This window comes from Psammomys obesus, unplaced genomic scaffold (assembly GCF_907164565.1).
Source record: "Psammomys obesus unplaced genomic scaffold, mPsaObe1.curated_primary_1811, whole genome shotgun sequence".
Taxonomy (NCBI): Eukaryota; Metazoa; Chordata; class Mammalia; order Rodentia; family Muridae; genus Psammomys; species Psammomys obesus.
Window position 1 is genome coordinate 14615401 of NW_026596095.1, and position 13630 is coordinate 14629030.

Consider the following 13630-nt stretch of genomic DNA (forward strand, 5'->3'; position numbering starts at 1 on the left):
GTTGGCTTTAAGGACTGCACCTGAAAAGTAAGGAGGTGACCAGCATATTCTAGTCAGTGAGCAAACTGTTGCTACACATTACTTTAAAACAGTAGTTTTTCTATACTGAGAATTCAACCCCATTTTGCTGTCTCATTGGCATAGCTGGAACTATGTTGGAAAAAGCAATGTTATTCAGAAGTTGAAACAAAGGTCACCTCCTCTGTAAGCTAACCATCCACTAAAGCAACTGGACAAAACTGTGACTTTTCACATCTCTTTTTACCTCTTGATCCGGATACATAATATTGATTCACTCACCCTGAATGAATAGGACTGGAAGAAAGAGCCACGTTGTCTAAGTTCTCAGTGCCCCAGCTCAGACGATAAGAATTCCTTTCTGCCTCCTTGGCTAGAGCTGACACCTACACACAAAGAACAGTGGATCTGATGAAAAACGATGCTTCAAAATTCAAGTAAAATACAAGGAATCCTGAAAGAGCACAAGACAAAAGGTGCTATGACTTAGAGAAATCTTTCATTTAAAAAAAAACATATGATTAAATCATCTGAAACAAATCTCTTATATTCATTCCCTTTTAAATTATACTATGATAGCAGCATACTTTGTAGAGAGCCATTGTTTGTCTGTTTCCCTATGTCCAATCCATTAAGAGTAATAAAATTATACCTAAAATTAAGTTTCCAGAGTAAACATTAAGCCTTCCTCATAGGTATCTTAAACATTGCGACAAAATGTATTTTACAAGGTGCCATTCATCTTATAAACATGTCCTGCTTCATATTTTTTCTCATAATGGAAATACTATTTACACAACACAAATCTTTATATAAAATCTCCAAAGAAGAACTCAATATAGCTTAAAAGAGAAACACTATATTATTTCAGGGGAAATAATGCTCAGTGAAAAATCTAGTCACATTTGTCATGTCGTAGGACACCCTCAAAGCTCTCATTTTTATAGTTTTTTTATTTTTTAGTTAAGAATAAATTTAGGTTTTTGTTGTTCTTTTTGCTCTCCCCCTCTTGACTCTCACCCCCAACCAGTTTGCTCAGGATATTTGTGGTATCAGGACATAGAAAAAAGCTGTCCAGAGAGCTGACATGAAGGCAGAAAGTCATGTACCTGGTGGCCGGGAATCACAACCGTGTCGTCAATCATGGCACTGTCCCTCAGGTACGATGCATGGCTCAGAGTGTGAGACCTGTCGGAACTGAAGGATCGGAGGCTGGTAGGTTGGCAGGAGGTCATGATCATATACCAACAGCGGTGGAGGGTTGGGAAGATGAAATGAGCCGAGCAGGAGAATGAAAAAAGCGTGCTATTAGCTAACAGTGCAACTTCCAGGGGATACAGCTCTCACAGTGGCCCTACCCAGGTTTCTGCCCAGCCACTAAAACACACCCTCAGACTGGGCTTAACACTGAATGGCAAGGGCACAAGGGAATCCACAAGTTAAATTTGATACACCTAATCTGATTCGTCTTCTTTCCAGAAATGTTTGAAACCAGCAACTGTCATTTATTTTGCCAGTAGAAGAAATTTACACAGGTAACAGTTGTTAAGTATGTGTGAAATAACCTTCCTGCAGCGATAGGAAAATAGTTCGTGGAAGGCAGGCGGTGCCCAGAGAGCAAAAGCAAAACGAAAAAGCAGGTTTCGTGTTTTGCCCTTTAGTTTCTGTTCTCATCCCGTGCCTCTTTCTCTTCCTCTACACACTGTGAATGGCTCAATGTCAGTGTCCTCCCCTGGAAGGTACAGAGTGAAATGAACAGTGGCCAGATGCGTGCTTCCTGTAGAAGAAGAGTTCCTCTTGTTTATCTCTGGTGAGCGCAACAGTGTTGTTATTTCAGAGGACAGCAGTGTCCCCTTTGCATGCCCTGTGTGGAGTGCAGGAAGCCCCGAAGAGTGCTGTTTGCCATGAGGATGAGAGGCAAGAGCAGGAGGGACTTGGCACCAGCCCGGAACAGACACACATCAACACGAGGACAAATCGCCAACAGACGCTGACCGAAAGTGATGTTGGGCTTCAAATGCAACCAGGACCTTGCTAGTCAGTGCTTTATATTTTTGATAAATCTGAATTTTGTTATTCCAAATTATAGACTCAAATGCAATGAACAACAACAAAAAAAGTCCTTTGGATAACTCATTCCTTCTAATCAATCTACATAATCAAATGACATTCTGTTGGTGTAATTCTTTCTGTTTTCCCGAGACAGAGTCTTACTGTATCACCTCAGCTGGCCTGGAACTCACTACTGACCCTGGGCTCAGGCTAGCCTTGAACGCTTGATTGTCCTGTCTGTCTCCCAAGTGTTGGGATTACAGGTCTGAGTCACCATGCTTAGCTTATAGATTGATATTTTAAATAGCATATCATATGCTATTTTATGCATAGTCCAGGAATTAACATATTTTATGCATAGTCCAGGAATTAACATATTGCATCTAAGCTATTAGCCAAAACCCACAAATGGGTAAAACGGGGATAAGCAAGCTTTTATAAAATTACAGAAGCAAACTATAGTTTCCTTTCACCTAGTAGATATTGGGTCAATGAAGCGTTGTAGAATTATGGACTGACTGGAAAACTAGCATTAAATTAATTAAATGGAAAATTAACATACAGATTAGTAGAGAGAGTTTGCTCTTGCTGGTGCATCAAATTTTGTAAGCCTCATGCTCTGAGGGATAGGAGGTGTCAAAGGACAGCTGCGGCTATTTGAAGACATTATCACGTCAAAGATTATTCGTAGTAATATTTTCCCATGTTTCGTCAGTAGGTTTTCAGAACCACATATTTTAGAGAGTGATATGAATCGAAGAAACCGATTATTGATTGCTTGAGCTCTCTCCTATATAAATCTAGTATGCTTGTAATGAAATGAAATCAAAATATAAGTTGAGTTCAGCTATCTACAGGCCTTTGGGGTAGACTGAGGGTCTTGACACAGGATGCCTTGGAAATTAATCAGCAGAGGTTTGAGTTCTAGCAGGAAGAAGCAGCTAAGATCATGGCTGGTCTTGTAGCTGTGGAGTTGGCTTTTGGTGGGTTTTTGCTGAGATCATGAATTTAGGTTGAGGCAGAGATTCAACAATCAGGGTAAGAACCTTTTAATTTAGCAAAAGAGTATTTCCACTGACGAAATGAAGAGTTGCCTTTCCTTGCTTTAAAACATAATGACAGCAAAGACTCCAGTGTGTTTTGTAGTCAGCGGCAATACAGCAGTAGTGTTTAAATTCTATTCCTTATTTTGTTTTGACTTTGGCCAAAGGCAGAGAGTCCACCTCTTGAGACAGAGTCTGTAGGCTCAGTCATCTTCTTTGGCCACTGAGTAGTGTCTTCTATTGGTCTCAGATTTATTAGTTAGCGAATCTCTAACCATAGTTTTATAATCTAAATATTCAGACTATAACCTCACACAATAAAGGTGCTAGTTGTGTGTGAATTAATAGTACAAAAGAAGTGAACCACGTAAGAACACTTGACTCAAAAGGCCAGCTCACTTGGTAGGTGAAAGTGACCTTTTAACACACCCTAAGTAGGGAAGAAACACAGATCTAAAATAAAAATTTATACTTCAGGAACAAACAGCCATAAGTAGAGGGATTCCACATAAAACTTTGGGACAAAGCGTCAGTATTTTACTTATCCCTAAGCTGTGACAGAAGGCGCTGGGTCTCGATGTCCACTGGAGTGACTGTAACTGGGTGGACAGGTCTGCCCGAAGGTGTGGTATCAAGGAACTCTCAGGCTATACATGTAATGCTGCACCCCCAGTTTTGAGCTCGCCAGGAATGAAGGCGAGTTTGTGATTTTTATCTTCCTGACTCCTGGGTCTGTCTCTCAGCCAGTTTTGGTTTCCAAGAGGTAGAGAGAGATGCTGGTGATTTTGTTAATCTCTGCCAATCCTCAACATCTAACAGGAATCATAAATTGCTCACGTTTGGTGGGAAACATTACAGACAAGCTTACATATGTGACATTAGAGTTGCTGTCAAAAAGAAATTACGTCAGGGAGGTCTCCTGTTCAGTTAATACACTGAGAATAACATATCCAAAGAAATTTAAATTTACTTGTTCAGTTGGAGGACTCTCAGCTACAGATACAAAGAATGACTCAATTCACACTTTCCTTTTATCATACAAATGCCTTATGGATTTGAGTAAATGTAACAATTACTAGCTTTGTAAACCATAATACTTATTAGACATTCAACGCCTGGAGTCTGGAGCCCCAGTGAACAAGTAGATGTACAAAATTTTCAGTGTGTTGAAAAAGCTTCTGTGGTTTGTTGTTACTCGGAGCCTTCGTATTTGAATTTCGACAATATTTTAAACTTGTTAGCAATTAATAATAATAATAATAATAATAAATAATAATAATTAGATTAAAATCCAACTGATAAAATTTGGTTGTGTTTTTATTCACTATGCATTGAATTGTGTGTGTTTTTTATCCAGCTATATCTATGCTTATTTTAGGCACCATTATGGGTTTTTTTTTTTTTCCCAATTTTCTCCAAGTGCATACAGGTAGGCTGTTGAGTTTGTTATGGGAAAGCCACGCCTCTGTGTTGTTGGCCCCAGTATGGCACTGTAAGAGTCAGAGTCAGGCCTGGCTCTTTTGGCACTGTCAGGACCAGGTCATCATTTCTTGCTCTAGCAGTTACTGAATTAAGCACAAAGAGGGGAAACCTAACTTGAGGGAAAATCCACAATTCTAGAATATAAGCAGCTCATCAGCACACACACACACACACACAACAGCGAGCAGCGAGCAGTGAGCAGGGTAATGCGAATGTGTCCAGGAAGGCTATGGTGTCATGCTGTGTAATACCTACCTGGGAAGGGTACTATTGAAAGCAGACCAAACAAAGAAACAACGAAAAAGGAGAATGGGTTACCAAAAAGGTGACACACCGGATTGCTCAAGCCAAAAACAGAAATAGTAATTAATAAAACATGAAAATGAGATGATGCCTGTAGCTCTATTTTGGGGCTTTTGTACACATGTGGTGGTCGAGAAATTCACGTGGGAATCTAAGAACAGGGCACGCGGCGTCTGTTTCAGGCCTCTGTCTTTGTATGTTGATAAGTCTCAAACCACCCACCCACCACTCTACAGAAAGTATGTTATAATTTTCAACTTTCGATTGAAAAAAGAAAATATAAACAGGCATTTTTTTTTTAACAATTAGAAACTGAAGAAAATGGTTTATTCTTTGGCTGGGCTTAATCAGGCTATTCAAAAATTATTGTGAAGTCACAGAAAGCTATAGATAATTTATGTTGAAACATAGCCTTTTAAAAATCTTGGATTATAAATCCCAATCTCTCTGGGGACAAAAACCTAATGTATGGAATATGGGTTCTCTCTGCTCTTCCCCACACCTCCCAAGGGCTCCTCCTCTCTTACCTTGCCCCTGACCCTCTCTCTAAGCCAAAGAGCCACAGCCCTCCTTCAACTGCCCCGTAAGACTCACCAACAAATTTCATTACCCATATCCCCAAATTGTCACTGCTGAAGTTTCTCCGCCACTGGGCCAGGGTTAGAATTTAATGTTGTCATAACCACCCAGAAAACAGTATGTTGGAGCTAAGTTGTCTAGCCCATCGGTCACTCTCTACTGGAGTGATGGTCTTTATCACAGAAGACAGATTCCTGTAAAAATGCAGGTGTTCTCCTCCTCCCGTCACACTCCTGGTCGGCCCCGCCGCTAACATCAGCCTTTGCTCAACCTCTGTTAAGGCTTCGTTGCCTTATGCCTTCCCCAGCACCCGTGCCCAGCCATCCACCTGTGCCTGTCACAAAGTTTGAGCTTCCATCCTGCAGAGCACACGCTGCGCTCCCCCCCAACCCGGCCTTTCAGGGCCTCTCGTAGGCTATGAATTTAGTGAATATATTTTAGTCGTGTTGGTACCTCCCAGCTCAAGAATGAACGTACACAGTAAAAAAACAGAAAGAAAAAAAAAGTAAGAAAAAGGGAAAAAGAAGAGGGACAAAATGAGAGAGGGGATTCTGGTGCTCCAGGAAAAAAAAAAAAAGCCCCAAAATAGGTTGCCTTCGTAGAATTAATTATGTAGACTTGATGACTCTTCCTTAAACAGTAGATATGTGGAAAATTCATAAAGTAGCTGACAAAAGAGTCTGCCTTGTATTATGATCGTGCGGCTGTTGATGGGAAAGACATTACGGTAACATGAACACGCACACGTGTGACCCAGATTAGCAGCCATACTTCTGAAGAGGCCCCCACAATGCTCTTATTCATCTTGCTGTTGGGCTTAGCGAGCACCAGCTGTACCAGTTAGTCTATAGAATGGCATCCTCAAGGGCTCAGATCATCTCCTAAGATCCTGTCCTTTTCTTTTTAATGAAAAGGTTCCCTCCAGGGCAGTTTCCTTTTGCACTTGTTTTTCGTTATTCTTCATGACGTATTTTTTTGTTCATGCAGAAATGACACCCCCGATAGTTAAGTTAGAATCAGAGGTCTCTGGATGCTAACCATATCTGCCATGAAAAGCTGTCCTAAGAGTCTGAATAGCGAAAACAGGGGCAGCTGATGAAATACATCACTTTGAAAGGCGGGGAGGGGGGGGGAGAGGGGGCTGCTCTTCATCTTTGCTCTGCTTTGTAGTAGCCATTTGATCATGTTGTATTATCTGATGTCTCTGAGCTAGTTTCCTGCCCTCCGAAATGGCCACTACCTGAAGTGAATGAGACAACATGGTAACTGACAAACACGGTGAGCTGCTCAAGTGTTTTATGACCGTGTCTCCATTTCTTTTATGACCCTAAGAATATGTGGTAAGGCAGGCCTAGTGGTGCAAGCCAATAATATAAGCCTGACACTTGGAAGGCTAAGACAGGAGGATCGGGAGTTCGAGACTCATCTGAGAAAGCTCCATGCCATCCTGGGCTACATAGTGAGACCTTATCTCTAAAAACCGAAAGAAAAAGAGAGAAAAAAAAATGTTTTAGAAAATGTGTTGTGCGCGCTTGTGCCTGACATTTTACGTAAGTTTGGGGAATACCTGTCAGATCGTCCTCCCTCCAGGCTGTACCGAAGGTAGTTCATGCCGTCCAGGAACTGACTGCCAGGTAGTGAGTCATCTCCCAGCTCTTTGAGATCCTCCGGTCTCAGGTACTCTCCCCCATCACCTGTCATTGTGTCGTCACCTTGAGGTAATCAGCGAACAGTGAAGGATTTTACTTGTTGGGTTCAGTACCAGCAACGAAATAGGTCTATAATTGTGAAGTACATTCACACGATAGCTTGACAGCAAAACACTGCACGCCGAGAAGACACAGGACCCATGCACAGGCCTACAACTGGCTAAAGCTTATAGAGCTAGTGTTTGATCCATTTCCCCAAAATACACCAAGAAAAAAAAATACCTGAATTGTAATTCTTTAAATGACTTTCAACTGGCTTTATTATGTTTGTTATCATGAACTAGTCTAGCTTAAAGATTAGCCCAATGCGTAGATTACTAAAATTCTCTCAGTAGCTTCAATAATTCTGTGCATAATCCAGTATTAATAGTCTCTTCATGCCATTGACAATGTGCATTATTGTTCTACAATAAATGAGAGTATTTATTTATTTGTGTATATGTGTGTGTTTGTACATGTCATGTTTGTATGTGTGTCTATGTGTACATTTGTTTTTGTGTGTCTCTCTGTGTGTCACTGTATGTGTGTCTGTGTTTGTTTCCATTGTCTATCTCTGTCTCTGAGCATGTTTATATGTTTTATGTCCGCAGGGGGTCAAAGTAATATGACCTCTCCTTCGACTGGGAGAGTGGGAATTGATTCAGTTTGTCAGGCTTGCCAGCAAGCAACTTACCTGCTGAGCCATATCGCTGCTCATAAATATAATAATAATATTTTAGAAGATTAAATATACACAATAAGCAAAAGAGCAGTAAAGTAGAAAGAAGTTCTAAGAACACAGCTACTAAAATTTAGACATAGTCGGACTTGGGGATAATCAATTTTAGAGAATTTTATTAACAGTCTGTGGCTTATTTTTATGTGTTGAAAGGTGATGGGAATGGCTAAATGCAAGATCTATCACAAAACAAACGCTGTTCATTATGTATCCCTTAGGCAAGAAACCAAACATTACGTAAAACTCAAAAGTTGGTTTGCATGCTTCCTCGTTTGTCTTACCCCAAGGATCCAATCAACTGATCTTGGCTTAAGTCCTTATACTACCCAAGTTAGGGCATCCTGTGCCTCCTCTGAGTCCACTAATTTCTGGATGCCAACGTGTTTCCCCTAAGTGTGCAGGTCTCTCAGCAGCCAAGGTGATCACAGGGACCAAAATTAACTCAGAAGTTTTATTCCTTGTGCCTTAGAATTTCTCAGCACTCCTTAATAAAACATGATGACACACAATTTAGAATTTTCTTATTCAGCCTCTTTCTTGTCATGTCTGGGTGGGGAGAATAAGGTTCCTAAAGGTGGAAGGAGAATATAGGAACAGAAGGCGGAGTCTAGCTGGAGAATACCAATTCCGACAGAGAGAGTCACTAGGTTATCGCCAGTTCTGGCAGGACCTGAAAGTGAACACACTTCCTGCTTTCCTCTCTTACACTTATGGAATTGTGTTACAAATAAAGAGTGCACCTGAACAGTATATTTAAAATAAAATATGTCCTATAAAAAACTCCACTGATAATCCAAGGCACCATTTGAAACCCTCTGATCATACTGAGTTCAGGACACAGTGTATGTCCTTAATATTCTCTCCTGTTCTCTGCCTTCTGATGGTTTTTCTGAGGACAGTCTGCCTCCAGCAGCTACTATGTTCGGTTTATTAAAGTGGGGCTTCAGTTTTGGAGACACCCATTGTGGAATAGATCATGATGTCATGATCATGGCTCAAAGAATTCAAGTCCCTAGTGCTAGTAACAGTGTCCAGAACTTAATCTGATATTATTAATAGGAGTGGTACTTGTCTCAGGCCAAATTATCTTGACGCTGTACATAATTTCTCTCTTAGTTATTTGCATATAAAATACCATTATTCAGTATTGCCTGTCAACACTGGGTGGGGGAGAGTGTTCACCAGAAGAATTAGAAGAGGTTTAAATTTATCTACTTGCATTTCTAGAGCCAGTGCTTGCATCTTCTTGAAAACCTTGTCTAGACTCTTGTCTAGACTCACCCTCCTTTACTACAGACCCCAAGAAGAACTCTCTCTCCCTACAGTTGAGCACTAACCTTTCTTTAGACAGTGTTAGTCCTTCTTCATGTCATATCAGGTCTTCTCTTCCTTTCATAATCAGACCCTTACTATTGTTAATTGATTTTAGTAATTAAACAGAGACCCAGAAGTGACTTCTTGAAAAAACAACCTTCCTTGGTATCTCTGGCAGAGTCTCTCTTGGTCTTTTCCCTGTGCTTTGAGTTTGTCTTCTCAGGCTCCCTTGCCTGAAATGATATTCCTAACATGACCCCTGTTACGTCCCATTTACCACACATCATCAAAACTTCAAGGACCTCATATACTATAACGTGTTCATAACTGGATCCATCTCAGTCTTTCGTCAAATTCCACATCCATATTTCAATCTCCTCCAAGAATTCTCTACCTGGATTTTCTGTAAGCACCTCACATTTAGCATGTGAGAAAACAGAACATATCTTCTTTGGTCACTTCACTCCCTGCTGACATACTCCTTGATAAACTCTCTATATGAACTATCTCCATGCTTTTAGTTAGGGAGATGTAAAAGATGAGGGTTTTAAAAAATATTTATTTCTTTATCTATTTTACAGGTATGAATGTTTTGCCTGCATGCACGTATGCCTTTTGGATCCACATGTGTGGCTACTGGATCTCCTGGAACTAGATTTATAATGGTTGAATGGCACGGTGTGGATACTGGGAATCAAACCCAAGTCCTCTACTATTGCTTAGGTATTCTTAATTGCTGAGCCACCTTTCCAGCCCCAGAGGGCATACTTTAAAATAACATTCTGAATTAAGAACATTAGCTCTTACTTGCATGAAGAATTCTGTGTAACTTGGAAAGGGCTTTGCATAACTTAGCTATTACAGAATAACTGTACACTGACACACTTTCTATTATTAACTTATCTGTCACAAAACAGTCAAACATAACTATTTTCCTGCATAATGTAACAAATGTGAGTTTCCTGTACTTGAAACAATATCTTTCTAAATTACAGATGTATTCATTTAATAGATGACTCTCAGATTAATGACTTTATTTTTGTTATATTCTCCAGCTTCCCAGACATCTTTTGGGTAGCTCATTCTCACGAACTGTAAGGCATCCATGTACTTCAATTTTATTTATTTATTTATTTATTTATCTATCTATCTATCTATCTATCTATTTATTTATTTATTTATTTTTAATTACAGTCTATTCACTTTGTATCCCAGGTGTAGCCCCCTCCCCCATTTGTTTTGTTTTAAGTACACTTGATTTTGGTTATCTGAAAGCCACAAGATTCCATATGAGAGTGACTGGTGTATTAGCCATGTCAGGCCTCTGTGGAGCAAAGGTATCAAAAACATGGGAGTAAATTAAGATTAAATGGTGTGGCCACAGGGTCACCCATCTTGATAACCTCTAGGGGACTCAGATAAACAGACTCTCTGAAGTGTCACTGAGCCCCTGCCCTTGTCTTTGCTACTGACAAAAGACAAGGGGAGAGCTGAAATTAGAAGGAGGCTAAGTGCTCATGAAAGTGAGGGTGTAAAAGATGGAACTGGTTTCCCTGTTTTTCTTCCCAACCTTCTGCCATTCTGCAGTTCTCTTGTTTGCTAGACCATGTCAATCCAGGCTGCAAGCAAAGAATGTTCACACTGATTGGTGGATGAATCTCGAGGATAAGTCATTCATGAGTCATGTTTGTGTAGACATGTTTACATGGGTTTTGTAACCCACGAGCCCAGTCTGTAGGCTGTGGGGTGAGTCAGCAAGCATAGGAACCAGCTCGCGATCCTATGATAGGGAAAGGATCGCATTGCTACATTGGGTGACGTCTGGGCAGTGTGGTTCCTTTCCATCGAATTCTCATTTCTGTGATGTCCTTGAAGTCCCCTCCCATGTCTCTACATTTGGACACTATTTGTATCAAGAGCAAGCAATTATTCTACCTCAGTTGCATTTCCACCACTAAACATTGGTGTTACTCTCAATGACTTGTGTGTGTGTGTGTGTGGTTTTCTGAGGCAGGGTTTCTTTGTATAGCTTTGCCTGCCCTGGACTCACTTTGTAGACCAGCCTAACCAAGAACTTACAAAGATTCACCTGTCTCTGCCTGTCTACTTGAGTGCTGGGATTATAGGCGTGCACCACCATGCCTGCACACAGTTATTTTTAAATGTCTGAAAGCTCTGTTCTTCTCACTGATGGATCAGTCTCGCCTGACTGATGACAATGCCATTCATAGTCTCTGCCTCAGAATGCTGCAGGGATTAACGAGACAACACACTTGCCATCATATTGAGTAAATGCTTTCTCTACCCCCAGATATTTGATTTATTCCAACAAAGCATCCTTTCTGTGAACTGCTACTGGATTGATATAAACAGATTTCTATTAGTCATTGATCGAAATCTTTAAGATATTCTCATTAGGCTAGACTCAGCTAACAATTCACACCCTTCACAACTGAGCCATGTATGTTGCTATGCAGCAGAGTGAGTGAAGGATTTAGCCACTCACTGTCACTCTGTCGCCAATCACTGTCACTCTGTTGCCACTCACTGTCACTCTCTTGCACTTTCCTACACTGAGACAACCACACTGGTCCTTCTCTGCTCCTTAAAACTTGAAACACTTTCTGACTGATCTCTAATTTCTTGCCGAAACCCTCAGATCGTGTGGGTGTCCCTAACTCCTCTCCCAAGCAGATATGAAAACTGATGGTATTGTGCCCTCACTTATATATCTTCACGCTCTGGTGTCTGTATATGCTGTGTTTCAGTCCCCCATGGTGTTAACATTAGCACTGTCCACATTAGAGTTTCACATTCGCCAACTGCATGTTGGATCCATGGGAGGGTCACACCAATTGCTTTGCACCACATACCACGTTAGTTTAAAGATAAACACAGTTTATGAGTGCCCTTCGGTATTGGGACAATGATACCACCTGTAGATGCCACTGAGAACAGAGACTGGCTAACACCTTCGAAACGTGTGGCTGTAGGATGTCTTTGTGGATGATGGCACACACACACACACACACACACACACACACAACATTTAACTGTACAAAACGCTAAAGAGCTGGCAGTATAAGTCAACTAACACTACCTTTGCATAAAAAGTGGCTCTGCACAATTCAAATATATCATTTATACAAAAACTATTACAACTGAATTCCCTGCTGGCAATAAAATGCTATTACATTTTTGGCTATTTCCAAGAAAACAAACAAAACAACAACAACAACAAAAACCATTTCTCTTAGCACAAGATGTTCTCGTTCACTAATCAATATTCTCCCCAAATCAAGACTTATGACTAAATGATGTCACTGTTTAATAGTTTTGACTTTAAAATTATATATTTACAACTCATCTTCTTATATATTAAATTTTATATACATGATAGTCTCTATCTTACAAATGAAGTTTCTGGAAATTCCACACTTTAATTACATTAGGTAATAAATCCTTTACCAACTATTTTAAAAATAATGATCTGTTTTGAGATCACATGTATCTTATTTATACACTTAGTTTTCATGTAATAAGCTTGCTATGAGGGACACCATATCATCTATGAAAACTCCATACTAAATAGAATGCTTTATGTTATTCATTTCCCCCCAAATGCCAAATTCACACTGAATGAGTTTTAAAAAAGATTTATTTTGCTTTTGTTTGTGTGGATGTGCAAGTGTATAAAGTTCCCCACTGAGACCAGAAGAGCACATCAGATCCACTGGAACTAGAGTTACAGGTAATTGTGAGCTGCCTGACATGGGTGCCAGAACAGTTGGGTCTTCTGTTAAGATAACCACGTGCTCTCAAATACTGGGCCATATCCTTACCCTGAATAATTTTTAAAGATATCTACTCTTGACTATCTTTTAGAAAATAATCACATGACAACTCCTAATTATACATATTTGCTGAGGCTAGCCTTTATTTTTCTTTTCTTTTGAGACAGGTTCTCTCTACATAGCATAAATCTGGCTGTCCTAGAACCAACTACATAGACCAGGCTGGCCTCAAACTCAGAGATCTACCTGCCTCTGCTTCCTGGGTACTGGGATTAGAGGCAAGCACTACCATGCCCAGCCCAGGCTGACCTTTAATGTCTGCTCCCAAGTTATCCTCTTGCCTCTGCCTCCTGAGTAATTGTGACTACAGATAGTTGCTATCATACTTGGCTACTAATTTGATAATATATTTTCCTCATCTAAGAAGAGTAATCCAAGCATTCCCTTCAAGGAATCTTAGCTGAAAGTGTAGACTGTAACTAAGAGATCAGTTACCAATATGTCATGCTTACTTCAGTATTAACTTACCAAAGAATTATTATTCCTCAAACTCTCTATTATAAAAAAAAACAGAAGAAGAAGAAGAAGAAGAAGAAGAAGAAGAAGAAGAAGAAGAAG

General features: G+C 40.2%; 1 protein-coding gene across 22 annotated transcripts in view; it reads right to left on the reverse strand.

Annotated features, from left to right (window-relative positions):
- Ank2 (ankyrin 2) overlaps window positions 1-13630 on the reverse strand; it is a 467017-nt gene that overhangs the window by 52556 nt on the left and 400831 nt on the right. For all 22 annotated transcript variants that reach the window (XM_055628050.1, XM_055628064.1, XM_055628061.1 and 19 more), the window contains 3 exons: window positions 7045-7189; window positions 1128-1230; window positions 301-404 (listed from right to left, as the gene is read on the reverse strand). In XM_055628050.1, the coding sequence (XP_055484025.1) occupies window positions 301-404; window positions 1128-1230; window positions 7045-7189 (352 nt within the window). The remainder of the gene's footprint in view (window positions 1-300; window positions 405-1127; window positions 1231-7044; window positions 7190-13630) is intronic.